This window comes from Salvelinus fontinalis, chromosome 2, assembly GCF_029448725.1.
Source record: "Salvelinus fontinalis isolate EN_2023a chromosome 2, ASM2944872v1, whole genome shotgun sequence".
Lineage (NCBI taxonomy): Eukaryota > Metazoa > Chordata > Actinopteri > Salmoniformes > Salmonidae > Salvelinus > Salvelinus fontinalis.
The window spans coordinates 84068557-84096321 of NC_074666.1; the positions used below are offsets into that span (position 1 = coordinate 84068557).

The 27765-nt window shown below is 45.1% G+C and overlaps 1 protein-coding gene across 2 annotated transcripts; it reads right to left on the reverse strand.

Moving 5' to 3' along the window:
• Positions 1–107: 107 nt before the first annotated feature.
• LOC129829550 (ATP-citrate synthase-like) lies at positions 108–26487 on the reverse strand. Of its 2 annotated transcripts, XM_055891309.1 has the most exons (28): positions 26403–26487; positions 21245–21424; positions 17315–17437; positions 14828–14890; positions 14245–14435; positions 12931–13010; positions 11957–12087; positions 10505–10623; positions 9726–9924; positions 9499–9616; positions 9150–9304; positions 7732–7825; positions 7229–7258; positions 6377–6518; positions 5993–6161; positions 5790–5894; positions 5484–5680; positions 5315–5396; positions 4998–5108; positions 3264–3391; positions 3039–3132; positions 2675–2829; positions 2388–2538; positions 2086–2229; positions 1880–1993; positions 1704–1786; positions 1481–1557; positions 108–1332 (listed from the first exon to the last, which is right to left on the reverse strand). In XM_055891309.1, exons 2-28 carry the CDS (start codon positions 21401–21403, stop codon positions 1238–1240), a joined length of 3309 nt encoding a protein of 1102 aa, XP_055747284.1. In that variant the 5' UTR covers positions 21404–21424; positions 26403–26487; the 3' UTR covers positions 108–1237. The 2 variants fall into 2 exon arrangements, with proteins under 2 accessions (XP_055747284.1, XP_055747293.1); XM_055891318.1 differs by lacking the exon at positions 7229–7258.
• Positions 26488–27765: the final 1278 nt, after the last annotated feature.

Here is a 27765-nt window from a genome sequence, read left to right on the forward strand (position 1 = left end):
GTATCGGTTTTAAAACCAATGGTTTAATAAACGGATGGAGTACGACACAGTGAAACAATTAAAATGATTATATACCACATGTATTTTATGGAAGAACCAGACAGAGCTGTGTTTCAATGGGTCATCTTTAATATACTCAGTCTCACCGTTCTGAAAATATATTACGGCACATCTCTACAGAGGCACGTTCAGTTCACATCACATTAGGTCAAACAAATTGTGTTGACATGACAAATCAAATTGTACGGACAGATACAGGTTACAAGAAATAGCCGGTCACAATGGAGCTGGTCTAGCTAGTAACGTTCAGATAAATAATGCTGCATTCTATGGTACATTTGCCATCCTGGGCACCGTCCTGTTTGGAACAGAGGATGAGCTTTTCACTGTATTTACAGCCCAATGTGATTGGTCAGTGACATATCTTACGGTTTAAAACACAACCGTTTTATGGGCATTTACAGTACATCAAAAATGCTAATACTTTATTACATTTATTTACTCGGCTGTTAAAACATCTATACATAAATAAAGCTATAATCTATATAACTGTAAAACAGTAGCTAGTATTATTGCACTACGGCTCACCCCTGATAAAAAGCGGATGATTTTAATATGGCACCAACACACTCAAGAAAGAGAACTGCACAGCGACACACAGGAAGTCTTTGATACACAGACACATGCTTGGTTTACGGAGAGAGATGATCGTGGGAGATAGTCTCATCAACGTACTTCACTGTCGGCATAGGTGTAGTATAGAAGCTGTTGTTGTTGTTGTAGTAGTAGTAGTAGTAGTAATAGCAGTAGTATTGGCAGTAAAACAGAAGACAATCATCTGTATCCCTACTGGTAATCTTGGGAAGAGAATTGCATTAACTGCACTCACACACTATAGGGTTAAGGGTGAACTAATGAATGAGCCTCTTTTCTCATTCTCTGCAGCTTGCTTGATCTCTCTAGCAGACCCAGACACATCTGAGTGCGCCTTCACAGTTTTGCAGGCCTTGCTATTATTAACGGGGTTGATCAGCTAACTGATAAAAAAAGCTGAAACTGTATTAGTAAAAAATAAAAAAAATGACTGTTGTAAAGACACATCTATAATAATATCAGTTCTCATTGTTGTTCTCCCACCACTTGGGGCTGACAGAACACAGTAAAGGTGAGGGTGGAGGTTAGGGTGCGGTGGTGGGGTAACTGGGGGGGGGGGGGGTCCATGGCCTGGTTTCCATGGTTACATGGACATGTGTTCAGGGAGAACGTAGGAGATGTCGTCCCAAGGGTGACGGTACAGACCCTGTTTCAGCCTCTTCTGATCCAGGTAGTGTCCTGAGGGAGAAGTAGAAGCGTCGGTAAGGTTCCAATTTTAGCAATATCATACTGCGTATCCTCCGCTCCTTACATCACAGCCCCTTTTCCCATGACCATTTCTAGGGGTCAAACTCATCAGGGTCATGACCACTGACCCCCAACTCACCGATGAAGCCCATGCTTCGCCCCAGGACAAAGATTCCATTCAGCGCTCCGATCTCCACAAACTCATCAGCCTCGTCCCTGAGGGGTGAAGACAAACACCGGGGGCAATGGTGAGTTGAAGCAACACTGAATGTAGGCTAAGGCCAACAAAAGGACAGCCGGATGACCCAGACACAGTAGTATAGTTAATGTCATTGACTGGAGTTAAATAGCATAGGATTTACCGTGTAAATCCACCACAGTTCCTGAGCAGGTCCACAAAGGCTACTCCGATGAAACCGTCCACATTCAGGATCAGGTTGGGTTTCTGAAACCGCAGCAGAGAGGAGAAGACATGGTTTAGAACAGATGGTCTCAGTGGGGTGACCCAGGTTGCAGGAGAGGACGACAGGGTTAGTACCTTGGCGGTGGTGATCTTCTCTACATCCATGGCGTAGTCCAACAGCTGGGTGGAGGGGAAGTTCTTCTTCACAAAGTCCTTCAGGATCTGCACCCGCATGTCTGGGTTGTTGATCTGAAGCACACACACACACACACACACACACACACAGTAAAAAATATGAAAGACACATGGCATCCTAACAGAGACACAGGGACGGTGCTCACCGACTTGACTCTGTGTCCGATGCCCATGATCAGGTTGCCCTCCTTCTTCATCTTATTGACAAACTCCATGGGCAACATGCCGCTGTCAAACGCCTTGCTGAACTGCTTGGCTGCAGCGTCCAGGGCCCCTCCGAACCGGTCCCCCTGGAAATCACACATACAGAAAGAAACAGTCAAATAGACACACTTCGACTACCAAAGCTCAATTACTTAATTAAACAGAGGCATTATCTTCAGAAGAGGCTACTCTGCTGGTTTGAGTGGGCCCAAGTATGTCGAGGTTGACTTGACTATGTTCTTACGATGGTGAGCAGGCCAGAGGTGAGGCTAGAGATGAGGTCTTTGCCAGCACGGGCACAGACGATGGTGTTGTGGGCACCGGAGACGGCAGGACCATGGTCAGCAGTTACCATCAGACACATCTCAATGAACTTGGCAGCATAACTGGGCAGCCTTGGGGCAAGGAGGAGGGAGGACACAGAGACATAGAATTGTATTCAAATATGATAGTGTATGTTTAATGTTTTATGTGAACAATGGCAGTATTATTATTATTGACTGTTTCACGGTTTGGGGGACAGAAGTGTACCTCCTCTGGAACCAGAGCAGTCCCAGTGTTCCTCCCAGGCCCATTTCCGACTTGAACACCTCAGTGATGGGCATTCCAGCGTAGATGAGCTCCTGGCCCCTCTCATCACAGATACTGGTCATAAAGGAGGCTGGCTTACGGATCAGACCCAGCTCCTACAGCACAGATGGATAGAGAGAGGGGGAGAGTCACCACACCCTCCCATTGCTCTCCATCTGTTTCAGTTTAACACAGTCTGATGCGGTTCAGTGAAGTTTGCCTTATATGGAAGTCAATAACATTGTCCAGAGCCAATAAGAGATCCTGATTCACCGCTAACTCACAGGGGACATGAGCCAGCGTGGCACTGACTGTCATTACTCACCCGGGCCCAGGAGTAGTCCATTGGCACCGTGGGAGGGGGCACCTCCATAGCTGGAACGATGACTCCTTTGCCAACGAGGTCATCATACACTGACCTGTACATGAGGATGGGAAACTTCAATTTCACAACAGTGCTTTTGTACATTCATTAAAACGGTCAATCTTATGTTGTGGCTTGGATGTATGTTTTTCTAAATCATATCAGTGTGTGATTTTCTGCACTGACTTGATGACATCTCCCAGCTCGTCAAAGCTCTTGGGTACAAAGGCTCCGGCCTCCTTCAGAGCCAGGTTCTTGGCCACGGCTGTCTCCGAGGCCTGGTTGGCACACGCTCCAGCATGACCAAACTGGACCTACAGGTGACAGACCGGGTCAGCATATCATAGGAGACAGTCACCAACCCCATAACCAGACTAGAGGTCGACCGATTAATGGGAATGGCTGATTAATTAGGGCCGATTTCAAGTTTTCATAACAATCTGTATTCGTCATTTTTGGACACCGATTATGGCCGATTAAGTTGCACTCCATGAGGAGACTGTGGCAGGCTGACTACCTGTTATGCGAGTGCAGCAAGGAGCCAAGGTAAGTTGCAAGCTAGCATTAAACTTATCTTATAAAAAACAATCAATCTTAACATAATCACTAGTTAAACTAGTAATATCATCAACCAGTTATCTAGCTTGCCCTGCGTTGCACCGCATCGATTATATGCCTGTTAATTTATCATCGAATCACAGCCTACTTCGCCAAACGGGTGATGATTTAGCACCGTCGCTGCACCAGTGTACCTAACCATAAACATCAATGCCTTTCTTAAAATCAATACACAAGTATATATTTTTAAACCTGCATATTTGGTTAATATTGCCTGCTAACATAAATTTCTTTTAACTATGGAAATAGCAAATAGTTGCGTTCTGTGCAAGCAGTCAGGGTACATGCAGCAGTTTGGGCCGCCTGGCTCGTTGCGAACTGTGTGAAGACCATTTCTTCCTAACAAAGACCGTAATTAATTTGCCAGAGTTGTACATAATTATGACATAACATTGAAGGTTGTGCAATGTAACAGCAATATTTAGAGTTAGGGATGCCATCCATTAGATAAAATACGGAACGGTTCCATATTTCACTGAAAGAATAAATGTTTTGTTTTCGAAATCATCATTTCCGGATTTGACCATATTAATGACCTATGGCTCATATTTCTGTGTGTTATTATATTAGAATTAAGTCTATGATTTGATATTTGATAGAGCAGTCTGATTGGGCGGTGGTAGGCAGCAGCAGGCTCGTAAGCATTCATTCAAACAGCACTTTCCTGCATTTGCCAGCAGCTCTTCGCTGTGCTTCAAGCATTGCGCTGTTTATGACTAAAAGCCTATCAACTCCCGCGATTAGGCTGGCAATACTATAGTGCCTATAAGAACATCCAATAGTCAAAGGTATATGAAATACAAATGGTATAGAGATAAATAAATAGTCCTATATTAACTACAACCTAACATTTGGGAATATTGAAGAGTCATGTTAAAAGTAACCACCAGCTTTCATATGTTCATGTTCTGAGCAAGACACTTAAAAGTTAGCTTTTTTACATGGCAAATATTGCACTTTTACTTTCTTCTCAAACACTTTGTTTTTGCATTATTTAAACCAAATTGAACATGTTTCATTATTTATTTGAGACTAAATAGATTTTATTGATGTATTATATTAAGTTAAAATAAGTGTTCATTCAGTATTGTTGTAATTGTCATTATTACAAATTATATAAAAATGAAGAAAAAAATAATAAAAAATAAAATATAAAAAAAAACGGCAGATTAATCGGCGTTGAAAAATCATAATCGGTCGACCTCTAAACCAGACCCCTTCTTCCAGTATGCCTGCCCTGCAAGTCTCTCTCAAATCCAATGACTTAACCCCTCCCCCCCAAACTCTTCCCATCACACTCACCTCTGAGGAGAACATGGTGGCACAGGTACCGATGCACCAGCTCACCACAGGCTTGGTGATCCTGCCTGACTTGATGCCCTGGCAGATTGTATACTCCTCTGTGCCGCCAATCTAGAAGGGAGACCAACAGTGCTTTTAAATGGAAGTCCACACACACACTTGCAGAGGTGAGTATCCAAACATGGAATTAGTATGGTCATAAATGTCGATGTTAATTAGCTACGCTCGATGAAAATAAATTGATTGTGTTAAAAGGATACGGTTTATTTTTCTATGGTTAGTTTACTGAGTGGAGGGTGTGTCTTTCATAACCTCACCTCTCCCAGCATTACGATCATCTCTACCCCTGGGGTGTCCTGGTACCTCAGCACATGGTCTGTGTAGATTGAGCCTGGGTATCTAATGAAGAAATAAGCATTAATTATACACACACAGACATACATCAGTAATCTTATCCACCCCATTCACACACACACACACTCTTACCGGTCTCCTCCAATGGCCACTCCCTCGTAGACTCCGTCGGTGGTGCGGGAGATGATGTTGTTGAGCTCGTTGGACATGCCTCCAGAGCGGGACACGTAGGCCACACTGCCTGGACGGTACAGCTTAGAGGCAAGGATGTTATCCAGCATGCCCCCTGTGTTCCCGATCTTAAAACAGCCAGGCTTGATCCCTCCAACCTGGCCAAGCGCGCACACACACAGAGTTAGATATGATACTCTTCTCTACACCTTAAAAAAGCAGGCCTCACATACTGTAAGTGAGGGGTGTAGAGTAAGAGGGGCCTACCGTTGCCGGGCCGATGATAGTGATACCCTTCTCATCCGCCCTCTTAATGATCTTCCTGGTCTGGGCTTCAGGGATGCCCTCGGCTATGATGGCGATGGTGTGGATCTGAAGGGGTGGGGATATGAAGTATTACAGTCGGTCAGACCTTACGACTCCCTTACCATTAGATGACACCCTCTGGATGGCATGGAGGCACTACCAACCTGCGGGTACTGCATTGTCTCCATGGTGCTGTCGAAGGCAGAGCGGAGCGAGGCGAAGCTGATGAGCACGTCCACCTCCGGGTGTTTCTTCATGGCGTCGCCCATGTTCTTATAGACAGGCAACAGGATCTCCTTATGGCCCCAGTAGAACTTCTGCTTGTGGTCCCCACTGGAACACACAGACAGTCACAGCGTTGAGTATCGAAAGATGAACCAGACAAATAAGATAAGCACGTGTGAACGCACAAGCACACACACACACACACACACACACACAGCATTGACCATCAACATGCTTGTTATTTTCAACACATCTCTGTGGTCTGGGGGCACGACAGTTAGAGTGGTATAGAGGAAACAGGAAGTAGAGAAAGAGACACCTACGTGAATGGGTAGACCATGGCAGACACAGAGGGCTCATCCCTGGAGCAGGTGTAGTCAAAGTCCAGCATGCCCTGCACGGCCCGAGTCTGCATGCCCCAAACGATGGACTTGGTCTGCTTGCTGAAGAGGGTTGACGCCTTGACTGCAGGGACAGGAACACACAGGGGACAAGGAAAGGAGAGGGAGGGAGAAGGAAAGGAGGAAAGGTGGAGGGAGAGAGATGGGAGGGGAAGGTTAACTACAAAATGCAAAGTCCCTCAAACAATGAACAGAGGTTTGGCATGCACTCACACTTACTCAGAGGGAGAAAAATAGCTTGATCTCCTTATTATCGCACCAGGAGATAAAAGGGCTTTTAACTCACTACAGAGAGGTACGAGCTTTAAAGAAGTCATATCCTGCTCTGCTAAGAGGTGTGATAGAACAGGGCACACAACATCAACAGAAGACACATGGCAGGGCAAACAGTTACTAGACAGTGAAGGAACCGAACACTGACAGCCAGCCGCTGACTGAGACATCACGACCGACAGGAAACCACAGGGGTTAGTGAGACAGAAGCTGAACCCGCAACCATACAAAACATGCTTTCACTGTATATTTCTGGATGTCAGAAATTCCCCTCTAAGCACTACAAATGTGATCAGAAATGTAGTCGCCTATAGATCAATATCGTCCTAGTTGTTCCCATGGATGAACCATTAGAACACCATACAAATAAAAGCCACTTCTAGCACAGGCACATGAGAGAGGACAGGAGCACATGACCCAGCTCGAGGGCTTCACAGGGGGGCTAGGGGGAGAGCCATGTCCCAGGCCCACCCTAGTCAGTCTGACAGGGGAGTGTCCTACCTCCTGGACTGTCTGACGACGCCTGTCGCTCTGTGGTGCCACAACAATAAAACAAAACAAAAATCAGAAACAATATAATCAATGGTATTACATTCAGAACGTGCGTAGATAACGCCCTCTAAAAGGGAAGGTTTTTCACAACAGATCCTGGGCTGATGTGGGCTGTGAGACCCCTAATGGCCACCAGGGGGCGCTGGGAGACAAACTCGCATTTTATGAGAGCAGTGGTTCTCAAGGAAGCCTCTTGCTACCAGGGTTGGGGTCAAATCCATTTCAATTCTAGTCAATTCAGAAAATAAAAATTTGGAATTGGAATTTTCCTAATTAAAAATCATTTTTAGTGAATTGAAATGTCACTGTACTTCCTGAACTAACTGGAATTGACCCCAACCAGGCTTGTAAAACTGCATTCCATTACTTTTACATAAATACCTGAGAAGCATCATTCTTACGTTTCCCGTGTGTGTGTGTGTGTGTGTGTGTGGTCTCATTGAGGAGCTCACCTGGAGGGGCCCCTGACTTGGCCTTCTTGGCAGCAGAGGCCCCGGGGCCAGCCTTGTTCTCAGAGAAGGAAGCTGTCCTGCTGGAGGCTGGGGTCTGGAGAGGACAGAGGAGAGAAAAGAGAGGGAAGACAGGAGAAGAAGTGTAACATTCTGTTGAGGAGCTAATCAGGTCAACACCAGCCCTGATGCACACATGCCTTCCTAGAACAGCCTTGATTTGAATGACTTGCCTAAAAAAGAGTCATGTTTTATTTGTGACAGGGCCACATTACCTGCATAGAGAGAGAGAGTAGCACGGTGCAAGATTTACAATGAAGCCTTGTGTGATAAACCTGCAGTGACGCCAGCTGCACAGTAGGGCCCTATGTACAGACGATGTCTCTGGCACAGCGGACTCATGTGTTGAACTTGCTTTAAAAACAAACAATCTACATGCTGGGCCCACAAAGTTTAAATTCATTCAAATTCATTAAAACGACATTCAGTTGAGCTGTGTTTAGAGTGAGATGGGTGCATTCCCCAGGAAGCCCAATCGGCACCTTTGCGAACCTGTACATGTGTATTTGCTACCTTCATATCTTTGCCCTTTTGCCCTGACATCATCCATCATCAAATGGACGTAGTTCCCCTTCCCATGACCACGGACGCATCTCTCTGAAAGCCCCGGTGCGGCACATTATTAATGGAGCCCTGCAGGCTACAGCGCAGGCCTAGTGTATTGTCTCCTGGCTGCTACTTAAAACCACAGCAGCATACAAAGCCAGGCGATGCTCTACACACAAAAAGACGCGCCTCAGATGACCTCACTGTGCTAGCGTGGGATACACGTCACCGCCAATCTCAGTGTTTGAAAAATCACTGTTTTTAAAATGTTGACATTTTTGATGATGTCATCGGGTATAACATATTAAAGTCGCCATGCAGTCTTATTTTTCTATCATCACTGTAGGTCTAATAAATCACTGTGTGTTTATATTTCCTGAAAATAACTATCATTTGAAATCATTTATTTCCCTGAGCCTCCTTTTGCCATTGAAATGCTCGGTCTGATCGTGCGGGCAGGCTGATACAAATGTTAATATATTTACATACACTGATTAGCAGATAGGATAATCTAGACTCTAGAGCCCACCCCGCTTACCCCTTCAAAGTAGGAGGATGCATATACAAATAAATGGTGACTGGTCATTGATCAGAATAATCAGATTATCCCATCTGAACAGGCTGAAATTCCAGGCATTTTCTCCCTCCAAAATCTCTTACATTAAAAAAGGCATTATCATAATTTTCACAATTTCAGAGTGTTATTTTGAGCTCAGTGTGGAAATATCATAAATAAACAGCAACATCACATTTTTGACTGCATTGAAAAGTGGTAGAATTGCCCTGTAACCAATTATAGGCCCAGTGTAACCTACCGATGAACTGGCACTGGAGTTGAGGAGGAAGTTGGCGGTGTGGGCGGCGACGGGAGGCTCTTTGGGTATTGGTCGGTGGCCCAGCGCCATGCCGACAATGGCAGTCATGTGAGTCTCTGTGCCGAAGACATGGATGGGGACGCCAGTAGTCTTACCTGTGGAAACATGACACACACACACACACACACACACACACACACACAGTGAATGTCTTCAGAAGGTCGAGTGTGTCAATCAAAAGCTAAAAATAGCATTGGCCTGACCTTTTATCACAGAGGAAATTAGGAGAAATACAAGACAATGAAAATCTCTTGCCAAAGGAACTTTTATCTATTGTGGAGCTACTCACCCACTTCGCCCATGACCCTGAGGCCTTCCTGATAGTTGGGGCCCCCACGGCGGACAAATATGGTGATCTCATGCTCCTTTATGGGGCCCTGGTAGTCCCTGATGGCTCGGACAATGCCCTGGAACCCAGACAAGAGAGGATCTCAGAGTAGCCTAATCCTATGGGAATCTAAATCACAATTGCTTCAGATATTGTGTTCAACTCTGTGGCTGCATTTTTACATCTACCTTAAATGTGGCTGCAACGTTAGTGAAGTTTGCAATGCTTCCTCCGATGATCAGGACTTTTCCGTCGGGGTGTTTCTCACGGGTCATCAGTGACAGGATGGTCTTGGCATAGTCATAGGTCTGCTGTTCGCTGGGCGCTCCGGAATACTCCCCGTAATTGGCCAGCTCGTCAACCCCGCCCAGGTCACAGATGGTGTCACTGTGTGGGAAGCATCCCATTGGATAAAACACACAAACAGAGGGGTGCAAGGGACAATATACACAATCACCTGAAGAAAACATCTACAGTATACTGTACATTCAGCATAGTAGTGCATTGTGAAAGTTTAGATCAACCAAGTCTCTCTCTCCAAGTCTGTAAACACTGTTAAAACAATCTATACAGACACTACTCCAATCCACAGAAGCATTCAGTCACAGTAGGCGTGTCTGTGTACGTTACGCCTCATGCCCCTGACAGACGGAAGTCTCCTCATTCCTCCAGACTCTCGTTAAGATCGCATCGTTAGATGATCTCATTTAGCTCTCTGCTGAACAAGCAGCAGCGTCTGACCTCGGCTGCGCCATCAATCTGATTGTTCCATCACCAGCTGGTGCACTCTCCTAATGCTAAACCCAATTACAACCGAGCTAGCGTAGCCTAGGAGCCAGCCAGAAACTAAGCTAAGAACATGGGAGTGTTGAGAGAAACTCCAAACATGTTATTAGTAGCATCGTGTGGCATGCTGTGGTGAAGACACATGGCTGAGATTTGAGACATTGTGATTGGTGTACTCTACCTGTAGACCACGGAAGCCCCTCCTCCTGCCACCATGGTCCAGATTCTGCCACGGGGGTTGAGCAGGGTGAGTTTGAGACTGGCACCACTCTTGGCATCCAGGTCTGCAATATAGGCCTCCTGCAAGAGCCAAAGGGGAGGTTAGCTGAAGGTCCAGTGTTATTGGGAGTGCAGGGTTTCCTGAGAGCAGCGGTAATCAGGTCAGACATCAGATTGAGCACCACTTCATTAGGCTGTAATAATCCACTCATGTCGTTACCTTTTCAAACTCATTTTATCCTGGTTCAACGACAGAGGATAAACATCTCTGGTAGCCCAGGTCCACACTTTCAAATATCAGTATTTCTCCTCAGATTCTTTTTTTTGGTTTGTGCACCTGTTCATGTGGATGTTCCTGTGTGGTGTAACACTTATTTCTGATACTACTGGGAAAAGAAGACAGAATGTCCAGGCGGTAAAAACAGCCTGCTGCCAATCAGAGCTGGTTGTTTGTGACAGCGAGGGACACAGCTGGAGACACACCCAATCAAAGGCCCCCGCTGGTCCCGTGGCTCCACCCCAGACTGACAGCAGCCCAATTAAAACGGGCCCGTCTGGTGCCTACAGCACCCAGACAGACCAGACCCTCGGTCTCAAAGCAGCTCAGACCAGCCAGAGCCACACACACACACACACACACACACACACACGAGAACCATTAACCATAATGCCAAAAACCGCTATCAAAACACAAGCCAATTAAAAATCAACAATAAAGACAAAAACAGTGGTCAAACATTTTAAATCTAGACTGGGCCATAGAAACGGGAGACAGATGACGGAATATCTAAGGGTAAAATAATAACATCTAATGAGGTCAGAACATCCCTGTTGTCCAAGTAGCCCTACACCCCGACGACTGTCGCTACTGGGGTGTGCTATGGTATCGCCACGGAGATATGGTATTAACTCCGTATGAGTCAAGGCTCAGAGTCACTCCCCTAGTCCCTTTCCTGATCAACATCTCTCTCCATAGCTGGGACAGCCAGAGGACTCATAAAATAGTCATGGAAGGAACTGAAACCTTTGTCACTGTACGGGTGTGCATCTAGTCAGCAAAAAATAACTAATGAGGAGCCAGATATAATATGTACATCTGGGATTCTTATGTAGATTAACTTAGGTGGAGGCTTATTTGAAAATATATATAAAGTCTTCATGAGGGTTGGGGTCAATTCCATTTCAATTCTGGAGGTACACTGAAATTCAAATTATCTGCCATGATTTTCAATGAGGAAAATGTTGAATTGGATTAACTTTCTGAATTGACCCCAACCCTGGTCTTTACATGATACACAACTACTTGTAAAGCGATTGTATACTATTTTATGACTTCCTTGGAACTGCCCTTATCCTTGTAAGTAACAAAATGGACATAGCAGCCTCTGGCTAGCAGTCAGGCGATTGTCCTCACCTCAGGGTAGGCCTCCCTGCCAAAGGGTGGAGGGAACTCTACGTCGCCCCACTTGGCCTTACAGAGGTAGTCAGCCGTGGCATCGATCTTAGCCGCCATGTCCAGCACAAAGACGCCATCCTTCGTGACCACTGGGAGAAGGAAACGAAGAGACACGACGTGGAAGGTAAATAGTAGCATGTTAGCCTAGGGCATTGTAGGGTTAAATACAGAAGGCAAAGAACCACATCCTCTTATTGATATTCACTTGGCTTCTTCCACTGTGATTGAAATTAGAGCACTGCTCTCCATCTGTAGCTCGCTGCTTCCATCCTACCTAAGTGGATTTGTTCTGGGATCAGGTATGGTTGGAAATGGCACGGTTTAGTTTAGATAAACACTGACACTGTGTGTTCGTTTGTGTAGTTTCCACAGAAACCTGCTGGTCTCCAGCGGTGCCACTGTGGGGGTGAGCTCTAAAATAGAACACAGGGGTATTGAGAAAGGACCATGTCCACCCCCAGGGGGCGTCCTAACCTCCCTAGTCCCTACTCACTCTGCAGGAAGGGGAGATTGCAGAGGCAGGGGGTGTGAGGGAGACATCAAAGCAGGAGGGGAGGTCTCAGCAGCCCCAGTTCTCTCCCCTCCACAGGAACAGCTGCCACGGGGCATATAACCTGGTACTGATGACCAATTACACCCTGATAAACACACTGCAGTCATCAAACAGCAGGAACATGAATTATTGAACAAGTCCCCCCCCCCCTCAGAATTAGAATGTTGTAATGAACTTCTGCTCCTCTATATGTTTTCCTACAAGGAGATGTTTTTAGATTCCGTCAGATCTTTATTCCCCCCCCCTCAAACTTCTTCGTTCTATGACGAGGCTGTGAGTGTATGTCTGGATGAGGGAGTTGTTCAGGGCATCATGTTAAGGCTGCGGTAGGAGGTTGGTAGGAGTGTTGGATGTGGTAGGATTGGATGACAGGACCTACCCAGTGGGTTGATCTCAAGGTAGGTGAAGTATAGGTCTTGATACAGGTTGAACAGTCCAACGATGAAGCTGGCCAGAACCCTGCAGGAAGAAATAACCAGACAACAAGTTCAACTGTTTAATAGCCACACTTTAAATCGTTTAACTTTCCCTAAAATACAGACAGCCCCTTTCTCGTCCTTATTATGTGCAGAGAAATACATTTGGGTCAGTGGAAGATCTGTCAACTAACTGACTGTTCAATCTAATTCATTTCCCTGAGTGATACCACTTTCCTTTCAAAACAGTGAGTCACACCCTTTATATAGCACTAAATCCATAAACACAAGAGCCAACATTAATACGGAAGAAGTGAGGGAAAGAGGGAGGGGTGGAGGCAGTGTTGGAGGAGGAACCGTCTCTTTTCCACTGCACCTGTAAATTAGCCGGTAAGCCTCGCTACAACGAAGGAAGCCTCTACATTACTCCCGCCTCCTCCTGTCAAAACAGATGGGTGAAGGGCTGTGGTGGGGGCACTATTTATTCCTCTCTGCCTGCCTGTCTGTCAGCTGTGCAGGCAGCTCTGTGGCCTTGTGACCACATCAGTCTCCTTTCTGTCAGGAGGGCTATTCTAGCTGCCAGGAGAACACTGGCCTCAAGGAGTGGGGGAGGGGGGGGGGGGGGTCAGGCCCGACGCATCACACCCACAGTGACTAAGCTCCTCTCCTACTGACAGGTTCTGATGGGGCTAGGGCCACCGCTCCGGTCCTGGATCCAAAAGGAGAGAAGAGGGTGTGGGGGGGGTGAACAGTGCAGAGCCGTCTTCCTCAATGTCAGCCAAGGCCGTGGGGAGCCCAGCTAGGCCCTGCCTGCCTTCACAGAGAGCTGTTTCGAGCGAAGGGAGGGGGGGAGGGGGGGGGTCACTGTATCACACCCATCAAAATAAACGTCAGGCTCCAGGAACACGCTCAGAATAAGGCTAAGGAGAAAGGAAAGGGGTGATCGAAGAAAGGCGACTCGTAGGAGGGAGTATGTCATTTCTCTAATGGAACTCACCCCCCCTCCTCCCTCCAGCATTATTAGAGTACCTTGCCATCGCTTTCCTCTCTCTGTTTTGTAGTGAGTGGTGCTGCCATTGCTTGCCAGCCAGCTTTAGTTTTACGCAACAACGGGTTCTTTCTCTAACCCTCCACGTCTCTACCTCAGAATGAACAAGGTCCTCTCCCAGAAATATACCTTCCATTAATCTAGTATCCTGTTATTTTAGTGTGCAAAGTCTCTCTCTTACAAATTAGAATTCTGTTTTCAAACGAAGGCACTGTCTCGCGCCACTCACTCTTTTATGTCCGCAGCGACATGGGTCAGGAGCTGTTTCCTCACTGCGTCTTCAGTCAGCTTCTCGTCCACTCCTACCAGAAGCTTACTGGCCTTAGCGTCCACATCCCCCACGTCTACCCCTCCTTCGTGGTGGAACAACACGTAGTCGCCCTCCCGTGTGGCGTAGATACACACGTAGAACTCCTCTTCCTGAGGGATAGGGAGACACACACAGGTCAGTTATAGACAACCAGAGACGGGTACGTCATAGAAGCCATTTTGTTCAAGGGATAATTCACTCAAACTATCTTCAGAGTTTTTGTTCTGTACTTAAAAAGCACTCAATCTTGAAAACTTGACTGCTGACACGCATCACTGTTTCGGATGGCATTAACAATGGACTAATGAACAAAATACAAGTATCATTTTTTTGTGAACTATCCCTTTACAGCCATTCCTTGAGATTTGACGTACTGTTTAGTGAAGGTGCAGTACCTCACACAACTCATGAATAAAAATTAAAGTAAGTTGGAAAACCTGTTCGGCTGCAGTCCTCTGTGAGGGAGCTAGACTAGAGAACTCGCATCACGTAGATAGTTTACCTGCTTGTGGGCTACGAATGGCTCGATGAGGAAGTTCTTCAGGATCCCCTTTGCTTTTCCCACCTGAGAAACACATACAGCACTTATTTAGAAGCTCAGACAGACAGACATTGTGCTGAGGAGAAAAAAAAAGAACTTATGAAGCAAAAAAGGCTGCATTTAATTTGGCAAAACCATCAGGAATTCCCACAGGAGACTACAATGCTATAATGACTATTTCTCTGAGCAGTTGAAGTGAGCCAGCTGTAGCGAGTCTGGAGGATCCTTCATAACGCAACAATGCACTTGTTTACAGGTACGCCCTCAGGACTAAGTGGGAGAGAAGCAGAGAGAGAGAGAGAGAGAAAACGAGAGAGGGAGGCTATAAAAAAAAAACAGTATGAATGAACACACCTCAAGTCCCCAAAGGGAACACAAAGTGGCCACAGAGCAGACTAAATAATCAGGCCACGGGACAAGAAAGTTTCATTGAATAAAGTCTGAAAAAAGGAGGCCCAGACTGACAGAGGATGACATCCACACAGAGCAGCAGTCTAGTATAGTCCTAGGTGAATTCAACATGGAAATGAGAGCTCATTTAGCTGGCTGTCACACTGCCTGTGTAAAAGGTCCCCAGGCATAAAACAACCAGGGACAGCCCGGGAGAGCAGTCAGTCGACAGAGGAGAAAAAAAGACGGGAGAAAAAGAGAAGGTTGACATTTCCGAGACATGGAATAAAAAGACGGCCTCTTTTCTCCCTTCATCGTCCATCTGATTAAAGACGGGCTGCGGCCAATTTAGACTGAAATAATCTCCATACTCTTCTCTCACTGCTCCCTAGAGAACGAGGGAGGAGACGGCAGAAGAGAGGGACAAAAAGGTTGGAGGAATATATTGATGAAGAAGCTCAACAACTAAAGAAAAGTAGGCAGGTGAAACATGATTGAAGTTTCACACAAACTTTAAAAAAGTCGTGACCAAAAAGGGGTCAATTCAACTGATATGATGCATAATAACCACTGACATTTTCACACCCATTCGCCTGGAAACACATGAACTATCCTGGTCACACCCTATCACTGAGGGAAGCTATGGCGTCAAAGATGGGGAAATAGCCAGGCAGGGAGTCATGTCGACCTCTGGGAATAGTGATTTGGTAAGCCGAGGAGAAAGAGTGATGGGTTGTGAGATGAGAGCGAGAACAAAATAAGTCGAGCTGACAGACTAAATTGTTCACAGTGACTGAAATCTACCCCACCTCTTCTCTCTAGTCCAGACACAGCCAGTCTCTCTCAGACACACACATTACAGAATGTCATTCACTTATACAAATAACTAATACACACTGTAGTATAAAACCCAGTACCACCCTTCACACACACACACACACACACGATAATATACGCACTATACAAACACACGTACACATGGATTCTGTGTTGTAGATTCGTGGTAGTAGAGTAGGGGCCTGAGGGAACACACCTAATGTGTTGTGAAATCTGTTGTGAATGTATTGTAATGTTAAACTGCCTTCATTTAGTAAACGGCCTTCATTTAGTAAACGGCCTTCATTTAGTAAACGGCCTTCATTTAGTAAACTGCCTTCATTTAGTAAACTGCCTTCATTTAGTAAACTGCCTTCATTTAGTAAACTGCCTTCATTTAGTAAACTGCCTTCATTTAGTAAACTGCCTTCATTTAGTAAACTGCCTTCATTTAGTAAACTGCCTTCATTTTGCTGGACCACAGGAAGAGTAGCTGCTGCTAATGGGGATCCATAATAAATACATTAACTATCCCATGTACAGCTATCCATAAACACATCTAAGCAATGAAAACACACAACATATTGTGAAACATGTTCTAGAACAAGATAACCAGATTCTAAATTAACAAAAGCTGTTCAAGCCAGTCAAAATAAAATGATTTGTCCAGATAGACACTGTCTTAAAACCTGTGAATTCATTCATTTCTTATTTATTGTCTCCAGCAGCGACTGCCGTTTTCATCTAAAATGTCTGGCCAGTGATCTACCCGACACACACACGCTCCCTCTCTTAGCCCACGGTTTATGAAGCACACAAACATCTAAGTGGCACACAGAGTGATGGACCTACTGTAGCGTGCTCGGCTTACACTGAAACCTGTTTACTCACAGGCAGGACTCTCCGTTTCGGCTGACTGGCCTGATTGACAAGCACCTGACCGAGAGCTGATTAGCAATCTGTACAGCTCTGGAGGCAGAGTTAAACATACATCAAAACAGAAACACACTTAACTTGGATGGGTAGTACTAGTGGGCATGGGAAAGAGGGGGTGAAGAGAGAAAGCTGAGTGGAACCAAATGTTCTGCAGGAGAAAGAGTAAACAGCGAGCAGAGTGAAAGAGTTCACTACAGTGCAGACTGAAGAGCCTAGCAGGAATGGGTCTGAACCTAGCTGTAGCTACTGTATTTAGGACGATCCACTTCAGGATGACTTGGTGTGTGTGTGTGTGTAACGACCTACCATGGTCTCGCTCATGAGGCGGGTCTTCAGCCACTCTTGGACACCTTTCAGGTCCAGGTTGACACCTACCAATCCCAGCTTCCCCCGCCGCTTGATCAGCTGGTCTGGCTTCACTACCAGCCGCTAGGGAACAGACAACACGGTCGAACTGTTAGCATCACAACACCAGGATAATGACATAAGTGACTGTGATTTAGTGATCATCCTTAGACTAGACTACCCATGACTGGATAACGTAGTTAGCCTCACATTAACACATCGCTAATTTGTTGTTTATGATAACAGGCTATATGCCGACGATGACATTTAGGGGTGGCACAAACGGGCGAGTTCACTTCAGGTACCATTACACACTTCAATCCTCAGCATTTGAAGCCCATCTTGATGAGAGCTATATCTGTAGATCAGGAGGTAGGTTTCCGGGTCCCCCCTCAAATCAAAGTTTATTGGTATCGTACACAAATGTCGCAGGTGCAGCAAAAATGCTTGTGTTTCTAGCTCCAGCAGTGCAGTAATACACACAATGCAAAAAAGGAAAAAATAAATATCAGAACGAGTCTGGAATATTATATATATATATATATATATATATATATGGCATTAGGAAAGTATTCAGACCCCTTTACTTTTTCCACATTTTGTTACGTTACAGCCTTATTCTAAAAATCAGTCTACACACAATACCCCATTATGAAAGTGAAAAAAGGTATTTTGACATTTGTGCAAATGTATAAAAAACAAACAGAAATACCTTATTTACATAAGTATTCAGACCCTTTGCTATGAGACTGGAAATTTTGCTCAGGGGCATCCTGTTTCCATTGATCATCCTTGAGATGTTTCTAAAGCTTGATTGGAGTGCACCTGTGGTAAATTAAATAGATTGGTCATGATATGGAAAGGCACACATTGGTTTATATAAGGTCCCACAGTTGACAGTGCATTTCAGAGAAAACACCAAGCCATGAGGTTGAAGGAATTGTCTGTAGAGCTCCGAGACACGATAGTGTCGAGGCACCGATCTGGGGAAGGATACCAAAAAAATGTCTGCAGCATTGAAGGTCCACAAGAACATAGTGGCCTCCATCATTCTTAAATGGAAGAAGTTTGGAACCACCAAGACTCTTCCTAGATATGGCCTCCTGGCCAAACTGAGCAATCGGGGGAGAAGGGCCTTGATCAGGGAGGTGATCAAGAACCCGATGGTCACTCTGACAGAGCTCCAGAGTTCCTCTGTGGAGATGGGAGAACCTTCCAGAAGGACAACCATCTCTACAGCACTCCACCAATCAGGCCTTTATGGTAGAGTGGTCAGACGGAAGCCACTCCTCAGTAAAAGGCACATGACAGCCCGCTTCGAGTTTACCAAAAGGCACCTAAAGGACTCTGACCATGAGAAACAAGATTCTTTGGTGTGATGACGCCAAGATTTAACTTTTTCGTCTGAATGCCAAGCGTCACGTCTGGAGGAAACCTGGCACCATCCTTACGGTAAAGCATGGTGGTGGCAGCATCATGCTGTGGGGATGTTTTTCAGCGGCAGGGACTGGGAGACTAGTCGGGATCGAGAGAAAGATGAATGGAGCAAAGTACAGAGAGATCCTTGATGAAAACCTGCTCCAAAGCGCTCAGGACTGGGGTGAAGGTTCACCTTCCAACAGGACAACGACCCTAAGTGTAACGGATGTGAAATGGCTAGCTAGTTAGCGGTGGTGCGCGCTAATAGCCTTTCAATCAGTGACGTCACTTGCTCTGAGACATTGAAGTAGTGGTTCCCCTTGCACTGCAAGGGCCGCGGCTTTTGTGGAACGATGGGTAACGATGCTTCGTGGGTGACTGTTGTTGATGTGTGCAGAGGGTCACTGGTTCGCGCCCGAGGTCGGGGCGAGGGGACGTACTAAAGTTATACTGTTACATAAGCACACAGCCAAGACAACACAGAAGTGGCTTCAGGACAAGTCTCTGAATGTCCTTGAGTGGCCCAGCCAGAGCCTGAACCCGATCGAACATCTCTGCAGAGACCTGAAAATTGCTTTGCAGCGACGCTCCCCATCCAACCTGGCAGAGCCTGAGAGGATCTGCAGTGAAGAATGGGAGAAACTCCCCAAATACAGGTCTGCCAAGCTTGTAGCGTCATACCTAAGAAGATTCGAGTTTGTAATCACTGCCAAAGGTGCTTCAACAAAGTACTGAGTAAAAGGTCTGAATAGTTATGTAAATGTGATACGTTTTTTATTTTTAATACATTTGCAAACATTTCTAAAAACCTGTTTTCACTTTGTCATTATGGGGTGTTGTGTGTAGATTGATGAGTATTTAAATTTAAATAATTTAAACCATTTTAGAATAAGGCTGTAAAGTAACAAAATATGGAAAAAGTCAAGCGGTCTGAATACATTACGAATGCACTGTATGTATGCATGTATAGATATTATATAGTACCAGTCAACACTTTTTTTTGGTTACTACATGTGTTATTTCATAGTTTTGATATCTTCACTATTATTCTACAATATAGTAAAAATAAAAGAAAAACCCTGGGATGAGTAGGTGTGTTCAAACTTTTGACTGGTACTGTACATATATTTTACCTTAATTTAACTAGACAAATCAGTAAAAAAAAATCTTATTTACAATGACGGCCTAACCTGGCCAAGCCCTAACCCGGACAACGTTGGGCCAATTGTGTGCCGCCCTATGGGACTCCCAATCACGGCCTGTTGTGACACAGCCTAGAATCGAATCAGGGTCTGTGGTGACACCTATAGCATTGCGATGCAGTGCCTTAGACCGCTGCGCCACTCGGGAGCCCACTATATAGACAGTATATGAACCGAAAAGGTGTGTACAGCAGTAGTTATATAGGATGAGCCTTGACTAGAATACAGTATATACATATGAAGTGGGTAAAACAATATGTAAACATTATTAAAGTGACAAGAGTTCAATCAATCTATGTACATAGGGCAGCAGCGACTAAGGTGCAGGGTAGAGTACCGGGTGGAAGCCAGCTAGTAACAGTGACTAAGGTAGTGGTGACTGTTCAACAGTCTGTTGGCCTGGAGATAGAAGCTGTTTATCAGTCTCTCTGTCCCTCCTTCCATTCCTCCGTCCTCCCCCTCCCCCCCACCTCTCTTGGATCAATCAGAGATGGAGAGAGAAGTGACTTATGAGACTCGAGCCATTATCATCTGGAGTGCTGCCAGTAAAACCAGGCAGAGAGGGCCCAGGGTGAAAGTTAATGTAATTTCCTAATCAATCCTGTCATGTGTATCTGGGCCTACACCTGCCCTCACTGCATCCAACTTGATAAAGCACCAAAACAGCCTTCCAGGTGAGTGAGTGAGCGAGAGAGAGACAGAGAGAGAGATTTTACCCTGGGAGATGAGTCATACTGTAATTCTATTAGGAGTCTGGGAGAAAGAGGGGTCTATCTCTGAGGTAATTATGACTGCTCTTAAAGAGAGTGTCTCTTCCCATTGTGGATGTCACTTTTTATTCCTCATGATACATTCCGATGACGACGCGGACGGTCACTCTCCTCTACGTCGACTTTGCTTCGTTTACATTTTACAGCCAGAAGAGTGGCTGGAGTGAAGATGGGCCTGCTAAGTGATTGTAACATGTTAGCATTTCACACAGGCTGCAGTCAGGAAAGGTGGCTATTGTGATAGTCATAAATCTGTCTCCATAACTATGATGTGGCCAAACTGAATCGACTGACTGCAAGGTAATGTAATCCTTGTTTTGAGCAAACATTTAACCTTGCGTGGATCAGTCATCATTATGAAGAAATAGTTGACGTCTCAAAAGACAGTCGTGCCATTGACCCTTGGTGATTGAATGACATAAGAGCAGCTGTTAAGATATAGGTACCAGGTCGTAATTTGGTTCTAAAAATGGGCCTTCGATGGGTCAGTTATTCCTTACCTCAGTGAGCAGCCAGGGGTGGTCCTGTGCCAGCCGGTCATAGTCGGTCTCAGTCGTCACGTTGGCATAGCGGAACCGGTTCTGGACAGCTGCAGATGTACAGATGTACTTATAGAGGAACTCCTTCCCCGTCTGCTCCGAGATGGCTTTGGCCGACATGGTAGATCAGACAACAGTGGTCTGAGAGGAGAGAGAGAGAGACAGGTCGAAAGAGAGATTAGGTAAACCCGTTTAAAACCACAAGTGCATACCAGTACAGGATGACTAGCTTAAGTATAAGATATTCTAGTTATGACTAGAATATCTTATATGACACGTCAGAGAAGATAGGCCTACCTTTAACAACAGCCGCCTCTTACATGATAATGGTATATACTGAGCTATTCATTTACACACAAACTGCAGATCAGAGGTCTCTATCTACGTTGTAGAATCTGCCCAGTCATCTACCTTGTCCAGGCAGCCAGTAATGCTGAGGCTAAGTTGATTAGCCCAGGTCTAGGATCTGCACTCTAATGCAATAATGGACCCTCATCTGGCTGCCTCTCAAACACAATCAGGTGAACCCCGAGACAGACACACAGCTTTAAAATCACCAGAGACGGCACAGAGAGGGTGCCTGGAGTTTGTGTAGAGGACAACAACCAGACACACACACATACGACTAAACAACTTTATGAGAGGCTGATGCATTGCTGTCTCAAACAAACACAGAGAAACAATCACCCACACTTAGTAGGTTCAAGGTGTGTCTGCTACTGAATAAAGGGTGTGGTCACTGTTTGTAGAGCTAGGAATAAATGCACTGCATCACAGTGTTGCGGCGTCACCACAGCCTGGGGTTTGATCCCAGGCGGGTGTTAAGAAGCGCAGCTTGGCGGGTCATGTTTCGGGAGGATGCATGACTCAACCTTCGCCTCTCCAGAGTCCGTTGGGGAGTTGCAGCAGTGAGACAAGATCGTAATTGGATAGCATTCGGATGTCACGAAAAAAGGGGGTCAAATATATATATATTTGTTTAGATAAAGAGCCTTGGTATCTACCAGAGAAGGCTTTGCTCTGGGCTGCTGCCCTGCTAGCCCTTGATTAGATAAATGAATGGAGGTGGTGTTGGAGCATCTTCAGTATTGCACCCTCTTGTCCTCTTCTTCCTGAGTCACTATAGTTCTGGTCCCGGGCCAATAGAACACAGGAGGGGAGGAGACAGACTCACTACAGTAGATTTGTCTACTTCCCCTCTGCTAGCGACTTGTCAGCACTATGAAATATCCAGCACGGAAAACATTGATCAAGAGCGGTTGAAGCGCAACGCTTGTAGACTGCTATATGAGGCACACAAAACGCACACGAATGAAGGCACAAACACCAGAAAAATATGCCTATCACACACACTTATCAAAACCACGGACACCTACAGCGGAAACACAGGCTTCTTCTCATCAGAATATCTGATAGTGCTTTTCACAGAAAACACAATTTGTCTTTCACAGCACTGAAGTCAGAATGCAATTAACCTTAACCTGGCCTGGTCCCCTACACCTCCAGATTACCGTCCCTTATACTACAACACCACCAAAACATCTGCACCTGGCTCTGACAGGTAGAAATTACAAAAATACCTCAGTGCTTCAAAAAGTAAAAAAAAAACATCTGTCTGCCTGCTAGAGAAAATATCTGTCTGGACAATGAACTTGGGAAAAGCAAGGAAGTGGTTTCAAAAAAGCAAGAGCTATGTTTTGAGAGTGGACTAATAATGCATGATGTGTCAATTAAGATTCTCAAATAATCTTATTCCAAGTTTATTAAAATGCATGATCACTTGAACATTCTGATTTAAAAAGAAAACCTCAGGCAAAGGTAGCTGAACTAAATGACTATCGCCCCGTATCACTCACTTCTGTCATCATGAAGTGCTTAGAGAGACTAGTCAAGGATCCTATCACCTCCACCTTACCGGTCACCCTAGACCCAAATAGGTCCACAGATGATGCAATCACCATCACACTGCCCTATCCCACCTGAACAAGAGGAATACCTATGTAAGAATGCTGTTCATTGACTACAGCTCAGCATTCATCACATAGTAGCCTCCAAGCTCATCATTAAGCTTGAGGCCCTGGGTCTCAACCCCGCCCTGTGCAATTGGGTTCTGGACTTCCTGATGAGTCATCCCCAGGTGGTGAAGGTAGGAAACAACATCTCCACTTCACTGACCCTCTACACTGGGGCCCCACAAGGGTGCGTGCTCAGCCCCCTCCTGTACTCCCTGTTCACCCATGACTGCGTGGCCATGCACGCCTCCAACTCAATCATCAAGTTTGCAGACGACACAACAGTAGTAGGCTTGATTACCAACAATGACAAGACAGCCTATAGGGAGGAGGTGAGGCCCCTCGGAGTGTGGTGTCAGGAGAACAACCTCTCACTCAACGTCAACAAAAGGAGATGATCGTGGACTTCAGGAAACAGATGGAGCACCACCCTATCCACAGACATGACAAATCAAAGTTTGTTTGTCACATGTGCCAAATACAACAGGTGTAGGTAGACCTTACAGTGAAATGCTTACTTACAGGCTCTAACCAATAGTGCAAAAAAGGTATTAGGTGAACAACAGGTAAATAAAGAAATAAAAACAACAGTAAAAAGACAGTGAAAAACAGTAGCGAGGCTATAAAAGTAGCGAGGCTACATACAGACACCGGTTAGTCAGGCTGATTGAGGTAGTATGTACATGTAGATATGGTTAAAGTGACTATGTATATATGATGAACAGAGAGGAGCAGCAGCGTAAGAGAGGGGTTGGGGGGGCACACAATGCAAATAGTCCGGGTAGCCATTTGATTACCTGTTCAGGAGTCTTATGGCTTGGGGGTAAAAACTATTGAGACGCCTTTTTGTCCTAGACTTGGCACTCCGGTACCGCTTGCCATGTGGTAGTAGAGAGAACAGTCTATGACTGGGGTGGCTGGGGTCTTTGACAATTTTTAGGGCCTTCCTCTGACACCGCCTAGTGTAGAGGTCCTGGATGGCAGGCAGCTTAGCCCCAGTGATGTACTGGGCCGTACGCACTACCCTCTGTAGTGCCTTGCGATTGGAAGCCGAGCAATTGCCGTACCAGGCAGTGATGCAACCAGTCAGGATGCTCTCGATGTTGCAGCTGTAGAACCTTTTGAGGATCTCAGGACCCATGCCAAATCTTTTTAGTTTCCTGAGGGGGAATAGGCTTTGTTGTGCCCTCTTCACGACTGTCTTGGTGTGTTTGGACCATTCTGGTTTGTTGGTGATGTGGACACCAAGGAACTTGAAGCTCTCAACCTGCTCCACTACAGCCCCGTCGATGAGAATGGGGGCGTAGTCGGTCCGCCTTTTCCTGTAGTCCACAATCCTCTCCTTAGTCTTGGTTACGTTGAGGGATAGGTTGTTATTCTGGCACCACCCGGCCAGGTCTCTGACCTCCTCCCTATAGGCTGTCTCGTCGTTGTCGGTGATCAGGCCTACCACTGTTGTGTCGTCTGCTTACTTAAATGATGGGTTCGGAGTACTGCCTGGCCATGCAGTCATGGGTGAACAGGGAGTACAGGAGGGGACTGAGCACGCACCAATGGGGGGCTCCAGTGTTGAGGATCAGCGTGGCAGATGTGTTGCTACCTACCCTCACCACCTGGGGGCGGCCCGTCAGGAAGTCCAGGATCCAGTTGCAGAGGGAGGTGTTTAGTCCCAGGATCCTTAGCTTAGTGATGAGCTTTGAGGGTACTATGGAGTTGAACGCTGAGCTGTAGTCAATGAATAGCATTCTCACATAAGTGTTCCTTTTGTCCAGGTGGGAAAGGGCAGTGTGGAGTGCAATAGAGATTGCATCATCTGTGGATATGTTTGGGCGGCGTGGTGAAGAAGGCGCTACAGCGCCTCTTCAACCTCAGGAGGCTGAAGAAATGTGACTTATCACCTAAAACCCTCACAAACTTTTACAGATGAGCAATTGAGAGCATCCTGTCAGGCTGCATCACCGCCTGGTAAGGCAACTGCACCGCCCGCAACCACAGGGCTCTCCAGAGGGTGGTGCGGTCTGCACAACACATCACCGGGGGCAAACTACCTTCTCTCCGGGACACCTACAGCACCCGATGTCACAGTAAGGCCAAAAAGATCATCAAGGACAACAACCACTCGAGCCACTGCCTGTTCACCCCGCTACCTTCCAGAAGGCGGGGTCAGTACAGGTGCATCAAAGCTGGGACCGAGAGACTGAAAAACAGTTTTTATCTCAAGGCCATCAGACTGTTAAACAGCCATCACTAACACAGTGAGGCTGCTGCCTACATACAAACTTGAAATCATTGGCCACTTTAATCAAATGGATCACTAATAACTTTAATAATGGGACTTTAATCATGTTTACACATCTTGCATTACTCATCTCAAATGTATATACTGTATTTTATACCATCTTGCCTATGCCGCTCTGTCATTGCTCATCCATATATGTATATATTCTTATTCCATTCCTTTACTTACATTTGTGTGCTTTAGGTAGTTGTTGTGGAAGTGTTTGATTACTTGTTAGATACTGCTGCACTGTCGGAACTAGAAGCACAAGCATTTCACTACACTCGCAATAACATCTGCTGACCATGTGTAGTGACCAATAAAATGTGATTTGATTTAGTCAAAGACATGCCATAGACATAACTTGCCTAGTTAAATAAAAGGTTAAATATAAATGATTCATTCATTATGATTTACATGTTACCAGAATGAAATAGGTGAAAATAATTAAATGGCAATAAATAACTACATTTAAGGGTAGTAGGGAAATTTTCTAAACAAATAAACATGCTTTTATGGCATTAGACCAGCCACAGCCCATGAGGCGACACATTTTAAAATAAACTATAGTAAGCTATGTCGTGGCCACAATAATTATTTCATAATGTCTTCATTCTTTATGAATTCAAGACGGGTACTCTTGATTGACCAGTTCAACTCGTCCTGGCTCTTTCTTTCCCTTACTCAGCGCGCACACACACATATGCACACACACTTTGTGTTAGCTTATTTTTTTTACTGCGCATGTTACACTACTTTATGTAACTTTCAAGTCAGCTTTCAATTACTCCTTGCAATCTGTAAACATCTAGATATAGATGTATCTCACCTTTATATCTTGAGAGTTGTGGAAAAGATCTCCCAGGTTTTGTGTTGAGAAGATTTGGATCGTTTCGGATGTGAAACGATTTCAATTCTAGGGAAGGGACAGTTTGGCCAAATATACTGCTAACTGCCTCTTCTTCTATCTGTGGTTTGGCTGTCGGCGTGGACCACTGACTACACTTCTGGGTTCTCCTCAGTTTTCTCTCCTCTTCCTATCTGACGATAGACTTGGCTGATATATTCCTGCTCTCCGATTGGGTCACACCACCCCATGGCTGTTGCTTCATAACGCTCACACCCATCTCTCGGTGAAAGAAACGACTACGCTATTCAACTGTAGGACACTGATTGGCTGGCATTGTCTGTTTAGTATTGTAGCCAATCAGAATGGAATCACATGATCATGTATAAAAAAAAAAATGTAATATTGTCCCCCTCTTTCAATTATACTAATAGTTAATAGTCTGAGTACATTCTGGCACAAGTGAACTGAAGTCCATCTACATTAAGGCTATTTATATTTTCCCGTTGCTCTTGGCCTTGACCATATATAGAGAAATACATAAACATGTAGCCAATGATTCACCAAAGGCATTTTCATTCAGTGGCCTTGAAGTAAATTGTACAAACTGCAGTATTGTGCTTTTCTTTACCCCTGGTATTTTTATTCTTATTTGTGTGAATCCCAAACTATTTGTTTCTTTGTTTGATTTAACAGGATACCGTTTTTTTGTTTATTTTGTTCTAGTAATATTTGAAAGGGGAGGTACTTTATGCGCCTCAGGGGTTTTTGGGGCTCCGTGCAATCTGAGATCCTTGAGACGTCCAATGATGCATTTAAACCAAACCATGGTTTGCTGATGCTCTGTCTTTGGTTATTGAGAAAGCTTTGAAGCCGCCGGTCGGCCATTTTGGCACTCATCAGTAGGAGCACTACTCCATAGGAATACATTGAATTATATTTCAATTAAATGTTTCAAGGAAGAAAATAGCATGTATTTAAGTACTTTTTTAGTTGTAGTGGGGACAGTAACATTAGTCATCTAAAAAAAAGTATACTTTAAGGAAATATTTATATATATTTTTTTTTTGTATGTTTAGCTCACATAATATAATTTAAAAGTATGCATTAAGGTGTCTTTAATATAATACATGTGGCAAAACGAGTGTAGACATTGATAAATGCATTTTATAGCTTCCAAAATATATTTTACAAAGGTGGGGGAGGGCCAAGATGGAGGCAAGGTGGCTTCAACACAACACCCCTATTAATCATCTAGTATATATATAATCCCGATTTTAGTTGAATTTGAAAATGGTTAAGGGTTAAGGTTAGGTAAGGGTTATGGTTAGGGTAAGGGGTTAAT

What these genes read in the sequence shown, in the direction of transcription:
- LOC129829550 (XM_055891309.1), bottom strand. Translation starts at nt 21,403, where the DNA reads ATGTCGGCCAAAGCCATCTCGGAGCAGACGGGGAAGGAGTTCCTCTAT. An exon ending in ACCCCTGGCTGCTCACTGAG is followed by an intron (nt 17,438 to 21,244) that starts GTAAGGAATAAC and finishes TCTGTTCCCTAG; the next exon opens with CGGCTGGTAGTGAAGCCAGA. An exon ending in GTCGCTGCGGACATAAAAGA is followed by an intron (nt 13,011 to 14,244) that starts GTGAGTGGCGCG and finishes TTCTTCCTGCAG; the next exon opens with GGTTCTGGCCAGCTTCATCG.